At 41.3% G+C, this 22452-nt stretch overlaps 1 protein-coding gene across 4 annotated transcripts in view; it reads left to right on the forward strand.

The window, feature by feature from the left end:
• Window positions 1-9498, forward strand: part of myo1b (myosin IB) — a 59770-nt gene extending 50272 nt beyond the window's left edge. For 2 of the 4 annotated variants that reach the window (XM_083997307.1, XM_083997308.1), the window contains 9 exons: window positions 1894-1980; window positions 4310-4384; window positions 4539-4673; window positions 4971-5077; window positions 5253-5385; window positions 5809-5961; window positions 6753-6883; window positions 6991-7238; window positions 7397-9498. In XM_083997307.1, the coding sequence (XP_083853433.1) occupies window positions 1894-1980; window positions 4310-4384; window positions 4539-4673; window positions 4971-5077; window positions 5253-5385; window positions 5809-5961; window positions 6753-6883; window positions 6991-7123 (954 nt within the window). In that variant the 3' untranslated portion in view covers window positions 7124-7238; window positions 7397-9498. Of the gene's footprint in view, window positions 1-917; window positions 1005-1893; window positions 1981-4309; window positions 4385-4538; window positions 4674-4970; window positions 5078-5252; window positions 5386-5808; window positions 5962-6752; window positions 6884-6990; window positions 7239-7396 lie in introns of all 4 variants that reach the window. The other 2 variants (XM_083997310.1, XM_083997309.1) reach the window with 2 other exon arrangements.
• Window positions 9499-22452: the final 12954 nt, after the last annotated feature.

Genomic DNA, 22452 nt, shown 5'->3' on the forward strand with positions numbered 1-22452 from the left:
GACTCTAATAGTGTAGTAGTCCCGGCCCTTCTGCCATCCATTGGCCTGATTAATGTGTCTCAGTGTTACAAATAGGATCGTCTGAACGTGTCTTGGTAGTTGTTGTGGTTGTTTTTTATGTATGTCAGTCATGGCCTTACAAACAAAGACTAGCTTTCAAGATGTATGAAACAAAATTAGCCACACTTAGATAACGTAACATAGGTCACATGTTTTGAAAGTGTGTGTGCGTGTGTCTTTTGGTTTGATGTCTATCTAACACGGTGTTTTAAATCTGTCCCTCCACTCCTATGATCTAATATTAACTTCAACCACACGTGATTCCTGCAGTAGGCTCATGCAGAGAAGCCTTTTTGAACATGCTGATGTCAATACAGATGTTGCCAGTTCATAAAGGCTGAGTGTAGTATTAGTCACTGTGCACATTCTGCAGTATGAATGCACAAGGCACTATTATCTTATCTTATTGTACTAACCAGTGTTTCCCCTTAAAGATATTGGTGGTTGATAATCAATACTTTGTTTCAAGATCTAACAGCCTGCCAATAACTTTAAATCCTGACTCAGTACAGACACTGTTAATGTTTATTCTCTGAACTTTGTTCTTGGCAAACATGTGGGCTTCTTATAAATCAGTGTCTTTATGGAGTTATAGATAATGTCATAATAACCCATCCAGTAATGCGGTTCCCTCTAAAACCTGAGCATATGCAGGATCTAACAACGTGAGCACCGATTACTGTTCCTCGCCTGTCGATGCTAACCACCTACTGTCCGTCTCGACATCTGTGGTCGTCTTTTTTGTTGTCTCCTCATGATGCCTTTTCACACTCCCACTCACTGCCTCTCCTGAGACAATTAAGTTTTGATTGCCGCTGAAATTAACCTCCTCCACAACTGCCACCGCTTTTCATCAGGCCCGGAGGGAGCTGCGTCAGCTGAAGGAGGAGGCGAGGAATAAACATGCCGTGTCGGTCATTTGGGCCGGCTGGCAGGGCACCAAGGTATTTGGGAAGCCTTGCCGATTTTTGACTTGCCGTGACTTGCCGCCTCCATCGACCCCCCGTCCATCCCATCCTCCCCTCCTCATCCCACCCAGAAACCTTCAACATACGCATCATTCTTAACATATTTATAATTCAAAGCAGTTTACTCTCTCACACACACACACACACACAACCCGGCGTCCACTCAATGCTGACGAAAGATTATGATCCCACATGTATTTTACATGTGGGATCATAATCATTAGTCCAGAGGCCTGTCTTTTTGTAAAATAGTACTTTAGCTAATGTAGGTACTAGTTAGTGACTCAAGGTTATATGGGCAAACCCATTCCATTGAAGATACGGCCACACACACACACACACACATATACACACACACCAGGACCAGATTATATTTTGGGTTTGTTTTCATCTTCTTCATCTTCTCACCACTGCACGCTGCCTGCTCCTGCCGCATGACTTCTTCCTTCTAGTGTAGCCGAAGCATGTTTACTCTTTGCGTTGCAGTACTGTTTGTCCTGTTTTTTAGGAACTGTTTGGATTCTTTGAAGTGACCTCTGCTGCCTGAGTTGTGACTTTTGCTCCTCTCTCGGTACATTCATCTTAGTTGCACTAAAACGCACCAACTCTCTCTCCCCTACAGAAGCTCCCCAGATAGAAGTTGATATGACCCACAGTGGCATTCATTTCTGCAGGCTGGAGGCTTTTATAGTCTCTTGATGGCCACGCAGTGTGCCAAGTGTGTGCGAGCGTGTGTGTGTGTGTATGTGTGTATATTGGACGTCTGCAGACCTCAGGCAAAACAGTATCTCCCTCTTCTTCCTCTCATCTTCTCTGGCTTCATTTGTTCTCGCTCTCTTTCTCCTCCCGCCCACCCCCTCAACAGGCTCGCAGGGAGCTGAGGAGACTGAAGGAAGAGGCCAGGCGTAAGCACGCTGTCGCTGTGATTTGGGCCTACTGGCAGGGACTCAAGGTACCTACCAGCCCCCCACGGCACAGCTCACCACCACGTCTGCCACCTACTCAGCACCCCCTGACCCCCCCAACTCCTCCTCATCCTCCTCAACCATCTTTGCACTCCTCCTCAGGAAGCCAGTCTCTGCTTACTGCTGTGATTTCACTTTTTGTTTGACTTTCTTTTTTAAATTGTAGACCAACATTTCACAAGTTTCAACTACAAGATACAAAGTTGTTCCACAGCTGCCCCCCCCCCCCAACTTGTATATACAGTACAGTGCATTAGAACAGAAAACTAGAAAAAAAAGAACATCCCATATTAATTGGAGAATATAAATAGGTAAATAAATAAAACGAAGAGGAAAATAAATTAATGATAATAATAAGGATGCTCAGTGTGCTCACTATAAAAATAGATCAAATAAAAACATGGATGCATCAAATCAATATTTAGTTGGATCCAAAGAGGTAAGGGACTTGGTTGCCATCTTTTATAAAGATTGGCTGCTGAACCTCTTAAGTAATATTTAACTTTTTCCAATGACAGAAAGGACATTAAATCACTTGACCAAGAAGTAGTACAATAGGAGGAGCGTGTGGGCTTTTCCAGTGTAACAGAATTTGTCTGCGGGCAGAGGGCGAGGCAAAAGCGACAACATCAGAGCTTTTCTTAGTGAGGCTGGTTGGTGTACCCGTCCTCTTAATCTGACAACTTGGTTTATCATGCCACGAGTCCTTATGAATGAGGACATAGTTGTCAGCAGCCTCAGCAGCCTTACACACAGTTTTGGTAATCAGTGGGCTAACATGAGCTAACATGATATTGAGGGCTTTGTTTAACGATTAAAAAACAAGACCAGAAATTGGCTAGTTTGGGACAAGAAACAAACATCTATCACAGATATCATTTGTGCCTGGAAACAGCCCACCTAAGTCTGTTTTTTATTAAATGAATTTTGTGGAGGACCTTAAACTGAATTAAACAAAGACGAGCACAAGAAGAGGTAGAATGACCCTGATCAGTGCCTCTTTCCACCACTCATCTGTTAAATCAAAGCCAAGCTCCTTTTCCCAACTATGTCTGACCCCCTCAAGGGAGGTCATATTATGAGGTCAAATAATACTGAAATCCTACTGTGATCTCACTTTATTCATTATGCCAACATTGCTTCAAAATGTGTGCACCTTCCTTTGCAAAGAACCAGAAGTTATGCATTTAGGGACTTAAGTAGCTATGTAATTATTGGTTTATAAGCTCAGTCAACTTTAGAAAAATCAGCTCCAAATTATAAAATTACAGTACAGTACTTACACAGTGTGGTACTTTTTAGCCAAGGCTGCTTTGTAGAGAAGCCTTTGTGCAACTTGCAGGACACAGAGTTATTCATCATTCAGTCCTGTGCCACCTGTGAGACGTGTGCACAGCAAGTGTGGTCTCATTTTAAATCAGCAGCTCACCCGAATCAAAAGACAACCCCAGCGGTTTCCAGCCATGCAGATAATATTTGTTTTATTTGTAAAGGTTTTCAGACGTCGGTGATTACACTTGACGACGTAAATAGAATTTTACTTGAGGCCAAATCATTGGGGAAATTATCTCATATTGAAAAAAGAAACTAGGCCCTTCTTACTCAAAATAATCCAGCGCCCTCAGATCAACAGTTTTCACGGAAACAATTTCCTGGGTAGGAAATAACCAAGATGAGACACGATAAGGATAAAACTGTTGCTATTTTCCTGTTGTTTTTTTTTTGTTTTGTTTTGTTTTTTAATGCAGAGGCTGGCTCTCTCTGACCTGTTCTCTTCTAAGCAATGTTCTCAGTCTGCTTCTTCTGTATCTGTGCAACTAACCCCACGTATACCGCCTCTGTTTTGTCTACCAGTGTTTGTTTCACCTATTATTTCTCTGTCTTTTAGGTGTGTCCTAGGTTTTTGGTGATTTATCTGTCGTGTCATCATTCTCGTTATTTGTTGCAGCGTTAAACTTCTCATCGTGTTAATTGACCACTTTGCACCTCATGCATAATGTGCCTGTTTACAACTCAATTTGTGCAATTTGGGTCGGCATGAGGGTAATTTGTCATAACCATCACTGACTTTTCAATATTTATGTTGTAGCATCCATTGTCATCTTGACACCTTGATCACTTCCAGCGACTTGGAGTTTAATTTGTCTGTTTCAGTTGTTCATCGTTTGTGACTAACCACATGTCTGTTATTTCAGTGTGCTGTTTGTGTATACTGTCATCCTCCTATCAGTGTATCCCTCTTCTCTCCTGTCTCACATCAGAACCGCTAAGGTGACTGACAGTTTGGTTTATTTTTAACTTTCTTTGCTGTAACAGGTCCGCAGGGAGTACAGAAAGTTCTTCAGGGCAAACGCAGGCAAGAAGATCTACGACTTCACCATCCAGAGAATTGTAAGTATGGCTGGAAAGATTTGCTCGGATCTCTACTTAAATAAATATCGGTGGTGTTTATGTAACAGATATCACTTTATCTTACTTTACTTTAATGTTTAATGTCAAACTGGATTCCCTGACTTACACTCCTCATATGCGTCCATTTGTCCAGATGCAGAAATACTTCCTGGGTCTGAAGAACACCATGCCCTCAATGTCACCCATTGATAAGAACTGGCCTGCCAGGCCGTATCTCTTCCTGGACGGCGTCCATATGGAGCTCCGGAGGATCTTCCATCTCTGGAGGGTCAGTCTCAAACAACCACAGCCAGTCTTTATTCATTGGTCCCATGTAGTCAGTGGATTCCTGTTATTTCTGTTATGATGAGTTGAAATCAACATTTCAATCACAGAGCATTTTGTTAAAAGGTCACCTTTATACTGGAGACCATCTGCATGTAAATAATTGATAGAGAGTTTAATTTCAGAATCGCAAACTCAATAGAATACAATAAAAACCTGGATATGTTAATCACTGTATTTGCTATATAGCACAGAATGAATAATATTTAGCAATAACAAGTCTCTTCTCTTCTGTATTCAGTGCAAGAAATACAGGAGCCAGTTCACAGAGGAGAGGAAAGCTGTGTACGAGGAGAAGCTGGAGGCAAGTGAGATCTTCAAGGATAAAAAGGCTCTCTACCCGAGCAGGTACGCCAGTGCTGTTTGTTCCGTAGCATCAGCATAAAAGCAGCATCTATCTTCATTTTTCACTTTTTGTGAGATGCGGAGATTAGGGAAATCTGAAATGCCACGCTAAACACAAAGCCTCAAACATCTCACGCGCTTCCGTATTGCGACTGTCTCTGCCTGTCTTTATTCTCAGTGTGAGCCAGCCCTTCAAGGGAGACTACCTGGAGATAAGCAAGAACCCCAAGTATCAGAAGCTCAACAGTGCCATGGATGAGAAGGTTCTGCTGGCTGATGTGGTTAACAAGATTAACAGAGCTAATGGAAAGGTAAGGCAGACGCCAGGCACAGTGTTTACCATCCATTTAGCTTGTGTAAGAGCTGAAAGGTCTAATATATAACCCGCTATCAAACTGTGACCCGCTCACTTTTCCACACAGACCAAATGGAGCACAAAACTATTAAGTTGTTTTCATGTGCATTTGACCCAGCTCTGGAGCCGTCTGCTCTTGACACCTTAACAACTAGCATTACTTTTGTCCCAGCGAGAAGCAGACATATCTGGACAGGTGTATTATGTTTTGCTCTTAACCCTGTGCTAGTTTCAAGATCATGAAACACTTAAAGTGAAATAAAATTGCACTTGAAAAACGCATCGCATTTGTGTGCATCTGCCTCTGCTGTGATGATGGCGTACTGCACAATGTTAGAATAACACCGGGTCGACCCCGTTTCTGCTCCGCGCCACGCAGGGAACGGCTCGAATCTTCCTGCTGACCAAGAAGAGCGTCGTCCTGGCCGACCAGAAGACGGGCCAGGTGAAGGCCAGCGTCCCCCTGCCAGACCTCACCAGTGTGTCGGTCAGCACACAGAGCGACGGTTTCTTTGCTCTCAAACTCAAAGAGGTGAGGGTCATCTGATGTGAAGATTGAATTCTTTTAAAGCCGGCTGCGCCACTGGAGGGGTTATGCAGTCCTTAAGCGTTGGTTTTAAATATCTATAGATGCTAAATGGAAGAAGTCAGACCAGACTAGACTTCTGGAAGGAGGCCTGCAGTAATGTACCTTCCACAAAGTGAAAACGGATTTGAATATTTGCCCAAATGAAACTGTACTGTTGGTTTTAAGGCTCATGGGAAATCTTAACACGCAGGAAGTCCTGATTCAAAACTCTCTTTTTTTTCCCCCTTCAGTGGTTTAAGTTTTTCTTATTCAACTTAGATACACAACAAGTAAACATTTCACTAGAGTAAAGTTTTCCCTGTTAACTGAACCCCAGGCACCTGGCTGACACAAAACACACACAGGCACACAGTTAACACCCACACACACAGAGAACAACAGCGAGGTTAGAGATGAATATTGAACAGCTGCAAGACAAAGAACAAAAGATGTGAGAAGAAAGTAATAATAGCAACAAATTCAATCAACAAAATAAGAGAAAAGAAACAACCAACTTCATGAAAAAATAATGGAAATGATACTTTTTAGGCTCATTTACAGGGAAAACTAGCTCCTTTATAATGTACCTATACTTGTATACATAATATATAGCTCTAGCTCTCTAGCTTGTTGCTGCTGTTTATAAATCACCACTTGGTTATTCAGTTTTATGTGCAGTTCACTCAACTATATGATTCAAGGTGACAGAACCTCAGTTTTTTTAAAGCCGTTTTCATCCTGCTGTTTTACATTAGGGCTCTGCTTCAGCCGTCAAAGGAGACTTCTTACTCAGCAGCGAGCACCTGATCGAGATCATCACCAAACTCCACCACATCGGGGCCACGTGCGCGGACAGGGAGCAGCTCAACATCGACATCTCAGACGAGTAAGAGAGCAATGCGGCGATGCAGTAGATGGTCAGAGGGTGTGCCGTTTGTCCCTCCACCTGGATGAGTTGTCTATAACGATGTGGCCGATGTTTCTGTGTTGCAGGTTCCTGGTGCAGTTCAAGCAGGACAAAGTGTGTGTGAAATTCATCCAGGGAGTCCCCAAGAACGGCAACAGCGCATGGTGCAAGCGCAAGAACAACCGCCTGCTGGAGGTGTCGGTGCCCACGACGGCGTAGTGCAGCCACACCCCCCCCCTACCCGACCCGACCCGACTCTACCCGACCCCGCCTCACCCGACCCTCCTCTGCTTCCAGTGCCGCTCTTGAGCGCTCAGGTTGGGGGCAGTTAAACACAGAACCACCACGCCGGTGCATATTCTCATTTGTCCAGGTCATAGTATTTCAAAGGAGGTTAAATCGAAAGCAACTGGACTTAGTTATTTGTCTAGGTGAAACGTCTTCCTAGACAAATAACTAAGTCCAGTTGCTTTCGATTTAACCTCCTTTGAAACAGAACCACCACCCACTCCAAAACTCTGGTCTCAAGAACTGACACCCCAGTGCCCACTCTGAGCCCCAAAAAAGTGACAGTGCAGTTATTTGGCTTGTTGTGTTGTTAGTTTTTTTTTTTTTTTTTTTTCCTTCAGTCTCTTCTTAAACAGATTTACTACGGCACCACTATAGTTGTAACCATGTGCCACTTTTTTTTTTTGGCAAAGAAAGCCTTTGTCTGGGTTGCATGCCACAGAAAATTGGTATAATGTTTCACTGGTGTTTTGTAAAACTGGCGTCAAGAGTTGAAGATGGATGAGGAAGAAAAAAAAAAGAAAATCTTGGTGGAGCACAAGAGACTTCTGTAAATCAGTGGTGATGTTGATAGCGATTGTTCTGCCTGTATGGTAAGTCAGTCCTCAGAGAGAGTGTCAGTATAAGAACACGGTGACGAGCTCCAGCCTCAACTGGCCTTAGACTCATCATTTTATTTAAGCGGCTCTGACTTTAAGCACATGGCTTAAAGATTTGAGATGGGAACAGGGAACTTTTTGGGCGTGGCCTGTCAGTTAGTTTCTCTGAAGAAAGTGAATACTGCACTTGTTTTCACCTCGGTGTAACCAATAGAGGGTGACCTGAAAATGAATTTGATTGTATGATGTATTATTTTCTATATATTTTCTCTCTGAAAAAGAAAAAAAAAAAGCACAGTGGGCGATTGAGAAGTAAAAATGTAATTTGCTAGTTTATTGTAAAACCACTTTTGTATCTGCAATTCCTATGTGCCATTGAACAGGTCGTATGACTTGTCACATGTCAGTGGACAAACACGAACCATACAGGTGATTGACCTCCATTCATTTGCTGTTATTGACTACATCAAAGCCGCAAAGTGGGACGCATCAGCCTGTGACGTGATGTTTGGTAAGTTTTGATGAACGCTGCACATGTGATCAATTCCCATTTCCCCCAAAAGCACAGTACAGTTTGTGACCATTCCCAAGCTTACTCTCATCCCCAGTTATGTAACTTAATTCATATCCTTAATACATAGACACAAAGAAAACCTCCTCGCTTCATATGGGACCCGATTAAAGATGCTGACAAAGACAGTACAGACATTCCAGCACGAACGAAACCCGTGATACCGATCATTTTTTGTGTGCAATAAATGAAATGCTCTCTCTCAATTATTCTCTTTCTGTCAAAACAATAGTGAGAACCCACAGCAGTCACCCTCACTGTACCATAAGCTGTATATAGGCTCTTTTAGGCTGTTGGCTCTGGCATGGACAAAGGGTCTCTTTAGTATCCTAATTTTAATTGCTGTGTTTGTGAAGTGGCTTTTTTTTACTGCCACTGCAGCTTTGAGTTATTGTCGTGCTTGACCCACTCTGACCTATTGTGTATTTTTTTCAAGGGAGAAGACCAAATATTAAGTGCACACATGACCGATAGACTCCTGATGTATCTGAAACAATCAACCAGTTTCAACTTTTACAACTTTTGTAGTTCACTCGTATAACAAAAATTTGGTATGCATATATTTACACACAAGCCAAATATGAGTATCAAAGAAGCAAGAGTGCTATATTTCCAGATATGTTGACTATAATAATCTGTATTTGGATGTACTGGTAGTGGGATTTGTACTGTTGATTTCTATGTCAACCAGCTTCTATTTTTTTTTCCTGGGGACTGTGTGAGGGAATAACAAAGCCAAACTTGGTCTAGTCCTGTTTTGCAATCCAAAATATCGTCATTGTTGTTTTTTTTTTGTATTTTTTAATGCCACACAAACACAGGGACCTGAGAAATCAGTTGTTGCTGTCCCAAAGCGCGGGAACGACTGAGCTGAACGCCTGTTTTGATGTTGTTATTCCTTGGCTCTGCACCTTTTTCCATGCAGTTCTGCTAAGGAGACACGGTCCTTCTCTTTTCACTCTCTTCTCTGTTTCGTATTTGAACAGTGGCTAGAACTGTACAATGGTATCTGCATTCTTGTGTGCCTAATGTTAACCTGTGCTGAGAGACACAACCTGGGAATGTTTCAGTAGAACTCAATGTAACATTTACAAGTAATCTTTTTTTAAATTAAATAAAAATCAGTAATAAATAAATGTTGTTATTCTGCAATTCTGTAACACTGTGTTGTTTTTTTTGTTAACATACTAGTGTTGAATTATTTCAGGACTGCCTGTGTTTCTGTAAGTCATCCACATCTGCCTATGAGCGACGCTTCTGATCCTAAATATCAAATAAATTATGCACAATGATTCAGGGCATTTTCCATTTTGAGCAGAACCCTTTGAACAGCCTCACTATGTAACGAACAGTGTGCAGGCAACATTCGAAATCACACATCAGTGCACCAGATAATGAAATCTCACATAATTCTGAATGAGCCTAGGTTGGCATTTATCAGCAGTACAGTCCTGGCCAAATTATTGGTACCCCTGAATTTCAATGACATAATTCAGAATATCTTCAGAAATGCAAATGAACCAATTTTGCACAACCAGAATATTTTTAATGAGATGTCAAGGTTACAGAACAATCGGAGAGGGATAGTGAAATAATACAAACACAAAATGTACCCCAGACACAATTACTGGCACTCATTTAATGAATTTAAATTAGTTCCTCAAACTAGATCAAAAATTAGTGAGACTTCTCTGAGCCAATTTTTTCATGAGCACTTCACATGACCAGAATAAAAGTTGTTTCCAGTGTGTTTTTGCCATTAAAAATGTCATTGTCAGATAACACAGGGACTCCCGAGGCAACGAGGCAATGACTAAAAATCCTGACATCTCTTAGTTACAGTTAGTAATGTTACCAAGTCTGTGAAGGTCGGTGTGACTTGTGAAAGAAACACTACAAAATATATCTAAAGAGCTTCCCTGGAGCAAGCTGCAGAGGTGGTTTTCAGCCTATACAATGCACCACACACTAAACCAAGCAGGACTCTAACGGGTGAATGCCAAAGAGGACACTGCAACTCAAAGAGAGAAACAAAAAAAAGACAAGACAAATGTTTGCAGAGACTTTTCATAGAAAAGCCACAGTTTTTCTGGGATAATGTTCTGTGGACATAGCAAAGTATATGCAGAGAATCAGTTTGTTTACAGGCAACAAAGTGAAGCCCCTGAGGAAAGAACTGCCTACCTACAGTTAAAAGACAGTAGATGGAGGTTCTATCACATTGTGCAGCTGCTATTGGCAACCCCCCCCCCCCCCCAAACTGTGGGATGCATTGCTGGCACTGGAGGCACTGAACGTATCAAAAGGATGATGAAATCATAAGATTACCGAGGCCTTTTAGAGCAAAATGTGTTAGCCACTGCCATTAAACATGATTGGATGTGAAAGTCTTGGATGTTTCAGCAGGACAAGTAACACCACAAAGGAATGGTTGAAAAGGAAGAAATGTAGGCTACTACTTAAAACTGGCCGACAATGAGTCCTGACCTAAATCCAATTGAAAACAGTTGCAGAGAGATGAAATCTGTTGCCGCAAAAAGGAATCCTGCAAGTCTGAAACAGCTCGACAGGGAAGTTTAGAGACTGTCCTTGTTGCCAAAGATTTTACAACCAAATATTAGCAAAGGGTGCAAACAGCTGTGCCTGGGGTTACATTTTTATCTGTATTATTACATTATTACCATGTCTGTTGTTGTGCTATAACTTTGGTCACAAGAAGAAATTCTGAATAGAGGGATGTTAATCATTTTGACCAGAGCTAACAGTATATCAACAGGGTGTCGGCTGGGTTAGCAGCACTATAGGGCTGGACAGCCAGGCCTTGTAGTCAAGCAGCTGGCCAGATGTTTTCCATCACATCTGGAGAGAGCTGTCCTAGGGTTAAATTCCGCGGCTTGGGGAAAGCTGCCGGCAACAGGTCTCCAGGGAGCAGCCCTCAGATTGAGCACAGAGTGGTAAAAATAGCAAACCATTTTGGGCTGCCCAGTACCCGGTTCCCACCACTCGGAAGGCTGGGAAAGGAAGGAGGAGTCCCAGCCTCCCTGTGGATATTCAACCCACAGTGGGAGTGCAAAGGAACTGTACAACAATCCCATCTCCTGAAAGTCCTGCAGGACTCAAACTGTGAAGCAGAGCTGAATCAAACCAGCACAGCAGGAACACCAGGGTTTTTTTTGTGATACATACATGATCAACAGCAAAATAAGGACAACAATGATCAACAATGATGATGATTTTTATGGAAATCGAAACGGTGTAGTTGTATTTCTAAATCTGTATTTATCTTCATTTCTGAAAGGTGAATGGGGCGTCGTCTCATAGTGGTGGAGAACTGGAAGTACAGCACACTACTTCAGAGATTGAGTAGTCTTTGGTGACATCTAATGGAAACCAGATGACATTACAATACAGAGGATCAAGCAACACTACAACAGGAAAGTTTTCCTCAGTAAATAAAGTCTTAATCAGCAATATATCACACATTAGATAAACATTGCTTATGCAACCCATTATATTGCATACCTTCTTGCAATTTTTTTGTTGTTGATATTTTGTATAATTATTTCTCTACACACCATTGCTCACCAAGACTTGCAGGAATTCTCCAGCTATATGTTGTACAGTGCAGGCAGATGGAGCACCAGTAAACAACAGGACATCTCTCCAGTGGGGATTTCACATCCTGCTCAAAAACACTCTCAGCTGCAGTGGGCTGTGGTGTTACTGACAATAAAAAAAGAGGGCAATGCATAACAACATGTTGATGTACTGCAAATATAAAACTCATTTTTTACAAAAAAAAAAAAAAAAAAAAAGATGTTGGCTCCTGTTCAAGTTTATTGCACCAGCATCTGTCTGGAGCCACATTAGCATTCTGTCTACAGCCACTGTATAATGTGTGCTAGGATGAAAATAAAGCACGAAAGCTGACACATCACCTTGAGTGTGCACAAGTGTACTGCAGTGCTGGGTTCGCCCACACTTACTGATTCTACTGGTGCTGTTGTGACACTCCAGTCCTGTCACATACAGATGCAGTGCCCCCAATTTGTTGTTAGTGTAATCATCCCTGTCAAGTGATTGGTGAAGAAGGTGGATGTTAGTCAGGGTTAGGCCTCTCTTTTTCTTTCTCTCTCTCCGTCTTTCTCTCTCGAAATGACAAAGCATGTGTAAAATAAATGAAAGCAGCCATGAAAGAGTAGAAAAATACACAGTGGCTACTCTTCCCTGACCGTTAAAAAATTCATTGCCTGAGGACAAACACTGTCTGAAGAGTGATGTGCACCTTGATGCTGCAGCGGAGCTCACCTGATGGCAACAGTCAAGATAAAGGGAGGCCTGCAGGAGCGCTGTCTGTGAAAATGGCTTGTGCTCTTTCCCTGCACCGCTGTGGCATTGATCTCTTCCTAGTGTGACTGATTGCTATTTTTGTGGTCAGTTTAGCAATTTTCTCAAGTCACCTCAGGTCAGACGCACACAAGTTATCAACTCTCAAACCTCCACCGGGAAGGCTGTCAACAGGGCAGCAATACAGATTGTTTTCTTGGTAATTTGAATAGCAAATAAGGTGAAGACAATAAAAAAAATCTTTTAATCCATAATTAAATTCTTTCGTCAAAGGATTTTGAAACGTCTCTCATATCTTGTGGTGATTTCTTTATACTCAGGCTCAGATCTTGGAACTGAGGGGTTTCAGCACACAGTGATTTTCAAACAGGCTGGAAAAAAGTTGGCCCCAGTGGATTTAATTTAAGGCCATTTTTTTCAGATCATCAGAAGCAAAATAAAAGAAGAGTGTAGTTTATTATCTATACATCAATCCATCCATTGTCTATACCGTTTATCCATGCAGGGTCAATGAGGGCTAACACATTTATTCACCTCAGATATTCAGGTATGAGATGTTAAATTAAATTTAACATCTCATACCTGAATATCTGATTTAATGGAAACGAAGACGGTTGTGTTCTATTTCCAAAACAGTATTTTGATCGTTTCCTGGAAGATGAATGTAGCATCACCTCACAGACCGGTAAAGAATAAGGTAAAACACACTACTTTGTAATTATACAGCACAGGCACTAGGGGCAAGTCAAATCCAACTTGTGGACCCATCAATGACGTTCATTTTCAGAGATGGTGTAAAATGAGGAAACTCTCTGTTCTGTCCCAGCTCCGTTGGTAAAGAGACTAATTAATCAGTGAAGAACACGCTTTGATAGTCATCATTTAGATTTATTTAATATCGATGTGAGATGCAATGCCATGCAGATAATGGAAACATTAATGACTCTTTACTAAGCCAGTCATCACACATTAATTCTTTGACATTTTCACTGCCAGAGGAGGCTTTTAAGTTTCCATGTTTAACCTGTTTATCCCAAATAAACCACATGACATTAAACACAGGCAGCTGCAATTTTTATGTGCCTAGCAGATCAGCATGGGCCGTTCCAAGTCCTGAATTTACTGCTGTCCAGAGTCAATAAGATCAAAGTTCAGTGAGAACTAATGAATTCAACATGCAACCCCCCTCCCACCTTTCTCCTTCTCCTAACCTTCGCTTCTTCCCATCATCAATTTAACGTTGAACATTATTAGAGGTGAAATCATCACAAGTAACCTCATTCCTACAAGAAGAACATGGACTATGAGATATTGTCATATTGTGGCTTTACTGTTGTGATTTAATTAGCATATTGCACGCCTCATGGAGGTACATCTCCTGGGACATAAACTATAAAATAACTATTCCTCAGACTGTGCTGTCATCTTTCTTCTGGTGCCATTTATTGTTTGTGTTGGATTTCTTTTTCTTTTTTCTGTATAACTTTGATTGGTGGTGACTGCAATAACACTGGCTCCTCAATAGCAGGAGCTAGTGTCATTAATTTTCTGAAATGGGGGAAGAAAATCAATGATTTTCTCATTGAATCACATCAGATGAAGATGAATTTTGTCTACTATAGAAGAAAAAAAGTTATTATTTGCTCACAAATTAGTTTTTTTCTTTTTTTTTTTTTCTTTTTGTTTCGAGGTGGTCATACATAACTGTGTGTGTGTGCTGGAAGTTAGTTAATCGTATTGACAGTATTGAGCTGTCACAGTGTCAAGGCTGATTTCATTATTGAGTGAGGGAGTTTAGGATGTAGATGTCGACACAACGGCCACCAGCTCGCTGATTTACTTTGGCATAAATCTATGCTGTGATTTGAAAGAAAACCGGAAACAGACAATCCGTCATTTGGAGGAAATGAATTCCTCTACCCTCCATGAAGGACTAATAAGGTTCATTTCTACCTTCAAAGGTCATTTCTTTTGTGCTCCTCTCAGTTTCTTTGTGCCATAACATACTTTTTTGGAAACCCATCTTAAGGGTCAATATACAGCAGGTGAACAGAACATCTTGTAAGTAATGTCCCCCAAATATTTGATCAGTGATGTGATTACCAGATGACAAAGAAATAAGACAAAAGCCTGAGACAGAAATAAAGACAGACATGGTGGACACTCACAGACAGCGTATTACATTACTGCCACTGGCAGTGTGTCAGGCAGTCTGGAGGGAGGGCCGGGGGGCTGGAGGAGGCCTGATTAATGAGTGTTACTGGGTGGTGGAGAGTTTGTGTCCCCACTCACCCTCGTGTCACCAGCGCACTCAATGGCTTCATCAATTTGTAGCCATTATCACGTCAATAGCCAAGAATGGAGGGAGGAGGGGAGGTCGGTATTGAGGGTGGAAACGGGGCTTCTGCTGCGCCATCTGTGGATAGCTGCACATGGGTGAAGGAAAGGAGTAATCACTTTATTCATCTGCCACGTCTGCATCTACTAAATGAGAATATACACGTGTTGAATGTGAATGTGAGCTATATGACTGATAAACAACATGTATCACTGGCTCTTACTGATGATACAGTCAGCCACCAGTGATTAATGTCTTGTTAGCATTTGCTCATTAGCGCTAAATACAAAGCTCAGATGAGAATGATGGAAGTGTAATTAGCTTTGCATGTGCTTAGCTTAGCATAATGCTGCTACATGAAGGGTTGACTATTAGGGATCACCAAAGTTTTAACAATTCATCCAGATTTCTGAGGCTTCCAATGAAAAATAAATGTTTAAACTTCATGGAAAAGGGAGTAAGGTTGGCCAAAGCCAGTGGGTGGGAGTCAGGGGGCCATTACTGCCTGTGCAAAAGATTGTGCCAGGTTAAGTGTTTGGCCTGCTGGTGGTCCTGCTTGAAAGGCCGGGGGATTTACCAAAAAGCTGTGCTACTTGCTGAAACATTTAAGTTTGGATGATAGTGGGAGCTGCCATAGTTTGAGAGACGTTTTTCTTTCCCAAACTGAAACATTTTCAGGACATATGACAAAATTCTGCAGCACCACAGGGCGTACACGAATTGCTCTCCTATCCCCCCCTGTCTTTTAAAGAAGACAAAGCTCACTTGCATAGCTAAATTTGAGTAAATGAAGTAATAAATCATCGCCATCTCTCCGCTCATTTGTCTCTGTGCCTACAAAACTCATCATGTCTCCGTGTGTGTCTGTGTATTTTAGGGAGTGTCTGCTTGTACGTGCGAACACAAGCAGCTGCGGAGTTGATATGGATAAGCAAATAGCTACACACACATCATTAGCTGCTCATTTACAGACATTAGGTGGGAGCGCAGGCAGCACAGCAACCAAACAGAAGTGTGTCAGCACTTCAATCATCTTTATCAGACATGCGAATTTGGAAATTGATGTGGGGTCTTGGGAAGAAACTGGGGTAAAAGTCACGGCCTAGTGGCCTAGCTACCATAGAGGCTGAATAGCCAGTTCTCTTTCCTGGCTTTACAGAGGCTCCTCGGAGTAAAACGGTGAGGGTAATGATTCATCAAGACGTTCTTAAGACACTAATGAGTTCAACACCTGGTTTTTCATTGCATATTACTGTAGCTAATTAAATAGTTCAGACTGCTATTAGACAAGCAACATCTGGGGTGGAAAGCAGCCAAGGCAGAGTGGAAACAGAGGAGCTTCTGGCAGAGGGCAGAGCAAAAACAATAAGCAGAGAAGGTGTAAAGTAAGGGCAAGGGGGTGGGAGGTGGTGGGTGGAGGGGGGGGTCAATTAGGGAAATGAAATCCCATCTTCAGCGTGGGACGACATACATCAAGCAGTGACAGCCCCTCCTCTAAGCCTGTCAGTCCCGCCCCTGTCAAAACGACCAATTAAAGCAAAGCTAATTCCCCTGTTAACCTCTAGATAGCCTCCGTCCAACACATCCTTCTCATGTAAACAAGAACAGAGCAACACTGTCTGGGGACAGGAGTGTGTTCTCTTATTCCGACAAGGCCATGAGTCTTATCCCAGTTGGAAAAACATGAAAAATGCAGAGCAGACAATGTTGTCACATCCATCATGGACATATTTTGATTATATGTTGTTATTTTTTTCTCACTATCAACAGCCAGACTAATTTTCTGTACCCTTTAAAGATGAAATATTCATACTTCTAAATCATCTTATAAAATGATGCCAACATAATGAATACAAAATACAATTTTAGGTAAATGTATTACAACCCATGGTTTAAATTAACAGAAGCAGTGATTGAACAAGGTTAAAGCACTACAGTATATCTTTAAATATAATCCATTGGAAAACATGTCATTGTAAGTCACCAATTCAACGAACAGGGTGCAAAATGCATCACCTCTTTAACCAAATTGCTTTCAAGCCATAAATCTCCACACATCTAAATATGCACTTACACCCAGAGTAACATCTTACACGCTGACTTCAGTAACCAGGGACCTACACACACATTACCAGGATTACAAACCTCTCTCCCCAGCCTTTTTTTTATCTAATATTCCTCACTTGAACTATAAAAAAAGTGTTTCATGTGGATTTGTCAGGCACTGGTGCAGCTGAGAGAGGAGAGCAGAGATAAACAACAGTGTCAGGTGTGGCGATGATAAAGAATTATATGTGTCCCTTTATTAACTAACCCTAAACCTTCTACTCACACACACATGTAAACCCATGCACACGCCTGATCTGATTAAACCCCACAAACATAGATTGGTGGGAGTGTCCACAGACCACAAGGCTAATTGAACTGTCTTCATCCTGAGAAGATGGAGGGGCACGGAGAGAATGATGACGACTGGATTCAACAAGCCGCGGCAATAGTTAGGAGAAGATGCACACAAAGAAAGGAGGGGAGGAGAGGAAGCAGCTGATGAGGGAAGCAGTTTTGTCATTTTGTTCTATAGTTGGGATTCAAGTGTGAAAACCCCAGAAAACAAAGAGCTAAAAGAGGAGAAATTAGACAAAAATCTATGTTTATCCTTTTGAAGTTCTCGTCCATTACAGAAATATATTGTCCTCCATGTCCCTCTGTTAGATGGCTGAGCTGCCATGTTGGTCAAAGGTGAAGTTTTTCAGAGATGGATTCAAATACTGAACCTCAAGGTTCCCAGAGGATGAATTTTCTTGTTCTGAGTGAAATGCCTTTTATAACTGACCAATAGATTGAAAGATGAATGATATAATACTGTATTATGTAATCTCTTAACTTGCAGAACTGTGTTGCAAAAAAATTCAGTGCTCCAGTATTTTGGTTTATGACAAAACACCTATGATATCTTTTTGTGTACTGCAAGAGCAGGCCCCCAAAAATATGTTGATTTATTTACCCAGGTTTCTTAGTGCTCATTTCCTGAAACCATAGGCCTTTTTGGTAGACTTTCCCAACATTATATGATGGTTTTATCTGAACTCTAAGGAAATGTGAAAAAAAGAAGATTTGACAGAAATCTGATGGAAATGCATATTTGGGGTTATGAGGAAAATGATTCATAACTTAACCACACTCCCACAGGAAATCATATATTTTCACCCAATTATACTGTCATTCCACCAATGTTAATATTTTTCAGGATTTGTTGCAGCGGGGAATCAAGGCTTTGCTTGTTATCTCTCTGTACATCTCTTTTCTTCAAAGTACTGTCTTTAATGAACTAATATCATCATGTAAGTGAAAATGATTCGGTTGACTGGCACCAACAATGCCAATCAGTGATGGCTGCAGAAAAATAAAACTCAGTGGAAAAAAATAAATAAATCAGGTTGCTACTTTGAAAATGTTGTACTTTGGTTACTTCATTGTTTCCAAAGTGGAACACTCCAAGAGAGAGCTCTGTGCCAGCATCTGCCTGAAGCTCAATAACCTACAAATTGGAACAGCAGACATTCATTACTCACCTAAATCTCCAAAATATGTTCGAGGGCACATAAACAGATGCTCGTTTTGCACAGTATTTTTCAGTAGTTTAAAGCCTTGGTGGATTTGTGTTTAGGGAAGAGCGTGTTTGAGAAATAGGTATTTTGGGAACCTGACCCTGCAGAGCGTCTGGGTGTCCAACAGAGCAACAGATGTTTAACTGCTCTGTGCGGCCTCCTCTCGGCCGCCCCGCCACTGCCCCTGTCTTTGTGTATTAACCAGCTCTACGTGTGTCTGTCTCCTCCCCTCATTCACAGACCTCTGTTTAGTACTAATTAGCTATTTGCCTCCTCTCCTTTCTCCCTCCACTTCTACCCTGAAGGCCCATCCCATTCTACTGCCATCTCACTGTTTACTGTTCTAAGTAATAATCATCCAATCTCGGCTCTCCTCCTCCCTCCTCCCCTTCGGACACTCCTCTTCTCCTCCTCCGCTCCTCCCTCTTGTCCTCCTCATTATGTCCCAGTCTCAGTTGTGACGGCCGTCATTAATCAACTCATTTTGGACGACGTTGAACCTTGCAACCCTGAACACCCACCCCTGCTGAACCAGGAAGTGTTCCATTCCTGCGGTCCATTAGGCCAACCACAGCAAAACTGAGGCATGACAATAGACAAAACAATAGAAACCAAAAGCAGATATTAGACTGGATCACACAATAGGACACAGACAGAAGGAGAACAACAGGCCTTATTATACTCTATCTGTTGGGGATTTTCTTCCTGCCCTAATGTCTCCTGGGATACATATAGTCATATTTTACTTTGCTAATGCACCGACCCTTGTAATCTGTAATCTGTTCCACATTCAGGGGCCAGTGCACTCATGTCAGCAGTGAGGCTCATTTGGAAAAACAGAATATGAAACAGTCAATTAGTATAAGCAGCAATTCCCCTCATGGTTCATATGAATGTTAAGTGACGTTGCAACAACAGCAAAATCAAATCATTACTCTTACGCTTAAAATCTAACATGTACTAGAAATGTACTCCCACGGTGACAACGTTTTCACCCCTTAACTATGGTGGGTTGACAGACATCGCCCACTGACTTAACCTCTTTTACATTTGTGTATGAATGGAGGCAACATGAATGGTTCTTTTACAGCTACGGGTAGAGAGGACCAATGGCCTGAGTAGGTGCTCTGTGTCTCCCAGACTTGCTCTTGTCTACTTCCTCTGTGGTCTGCATTGTTGCAGGTCTGCATCAGAGTGTGAGAGCCTTTGCATGCATACTTTTGTATCTGTTTCTAAGGTTGTTTGAATCCAAAAATGGCTACTAAAAAAATATGTCCATCTCATCCATAATGCAACAGTTACAATGCCAAAATTCATTAGTGCAAAGGCATCTGTGGTGTGTTTTGAATAAAGGGGGATCTACAAAGTATAAACCAGGATCAAACCGGAGAGAGCACCAGACAGTTTAGCTCACATCAATCGTGGTGATTGGCCATAACACAAGCATCAGTCTCCTAATTTGACACATAAAAACCTAATATGTCTGCATTCATCATTGCTGCAAAGTTTTGAGTTCGGTGCAAAATAAGTGCACATACCGTAAATGTAGCCTAATTTTTTTTTTTTTTGCTCTTCTGCCCACAATATGATCTGATTTATGCAGACCAACAAATCCACAACATCCTAAGACAAAAAAAAGAAAGCTAGCTTGTGAGGCAGCCATGGCTAACCACAGTATTGATTTTCTTTTTTTATCCTAGCTGTCATCTGTAATAGAATCACATCCATTGGGATGTACTGTCTTGGTAATTCATATTCCACATGTTATAGCTAAACCCTGATGCACGGTCAAAGGCTATGGAAGCATCAAAGTGTTAATGGCCATTACAGATTTTCCTGTAGGAATTCTTACATTTCATACATTTTGATTTCAGTATTACATCACTGTCTGGTACTGTAGATAATTTGCAACAAACAACAAATAATAGTAATAATAAAAATCATGGATGCTAAAGGAATACTTTTAGCAGAATAATGCTTCTAAGAAGGAATGAAGTGAAAACATTACAGCCAAACTGTCTGTCACACACACACACACACACACACACACACACACACACACCAGCCTGAAAACCCTTAAATAGTCTTCTTTGCTGCTTCTGTAGGTATACTGATAGGGAAGTGTGAGTTTCTCATTTTCACCAGAGTGGATGAGATATAGTCATATACGCCTCCTGACTTCAACACAGAGGCCTTCATCCTCAAATGTTATTGATCAACAGTGTCTCTATGGTCAAATCAGACACTACAAAGACAGGCCAACCTCATCCTCGCACCAGAGTATATTACTGTACAAAGTATCAAGTTATGACTGATCTGAATAGATAAATGCTATGTCTATGGTCATAAGAACACAAAAGAGTCTATTGTTAAGGGTGATTCATGTGGCAATCTGACCATAAATCACAATTACATTATATTACCAAACATAATAACTCTCAGTGGTGTGAAATTTCAAACGTTGTGTGCTTTGTCTTTATCTACAGGACCTTATCTCAAATGATGTGATATTTGTGCTTGACTACAGTGTCACTGTCAAGACATATTATAAAAACTTTATTAAACAGTGTGATATATGCTTTCTCTTCCTTATCTAATGGAGAACAGATCACAGAGTGTAATTATTTTACAGCACGCATTTACAACTCTCGTTTTTCTTTTTTTCTTCTTTTACCTATCTGATGGGAGCAATGGGAAAGAATGTCCTCATCGCTAACAAATACAGCACTTATTTTGTCATAGATAATGTCACATAGATGTGAATAACCTTTGATCTGTAATTGAATGCCTTCCTTCTGCTAAAAGACTAACAGAAAACAAATTAAAATGTTGGACTACATGTGGGGAGAACTTTATTTGTAGATTTCATAGCTCTTGTCTTTCAAAATACAATTAGACAAAGCAACTTTGTGTTGTTTATGAACAAGGTTAGTCTCCAATTGAATGCCTCCATTAACCATACATGCACTGAATCTCAAAAGCATGACATCATTACCTGAAACATTGTAATGCATGCAATCTGACAACTTTCTGCATCCCTTTCTTCTAAATGTGTTTGGTTTCGCTGTGGACTATGAGTATGATAGGTTACTGTGAGTCATTGCAGTAATGGATGATGTAACTTGTAAATTAGTAACCTGTGTCTCCTGCGGGATGACTTTAAACAAAGAACATCAAAGCCTAATGTGTTTTGTGTGTGTATGAGTCAAATGTGGAATGACTCTTTATCAGCATTTCTTTCACTTGTTAAAATCATTGGACTAAATCTAATCTGTAACTGTTACTCAGGCTACAACAACAGTGCCACAACAGAAACCAATCAATACCTGCCTATTCAATGAGTTATAGAACTTTGTCGACTTGTAAAAAAAAAAGAAGCATGATGTCTGGAAGCTTCCATATCATATCGTGACACTGAGATAATAATTTACCTAGATGAAATGGTCACTCACACATGCCTGCACACCCACATGAACTCATTGGTCGTTAAGTTTATATGTTGGGTAGTTCAGCAGGTGTTGGTGTGTTTGTCTTTGAAGTGAGAGCGGTTTGTTTTCCCAGGCCTATGACTGTCTCTTATCAGTCCTGTATAAACCAGCAGGAAATCACCAAACTGCAGTGAGCACCTACGTAAAGGCAGTCTACAGCCGCTTAAGTGAAACTTAAGAAGCTCCACCTGACACATTTGTACATTGATTTGGCGAATATGTCGACTACTTGAACTCTATCATGCAGACTTTTGCTCCATCTTGGCTATACTGTGTTCCTCCAAGGAATGGCATCCACCATTATCATCT

Source organism: Trachurus trachurus, assembly GCF_905171665.1.
Source record: "Trachurus trachurus genome assembly, chromosome: 21".
Classification (NCBI taxonomy): Eukaryota; Metazoa; Chordata; class Actinopteri; order Carangiformes; family Carangidae; genus Trachurus; species Trachurus trachurus.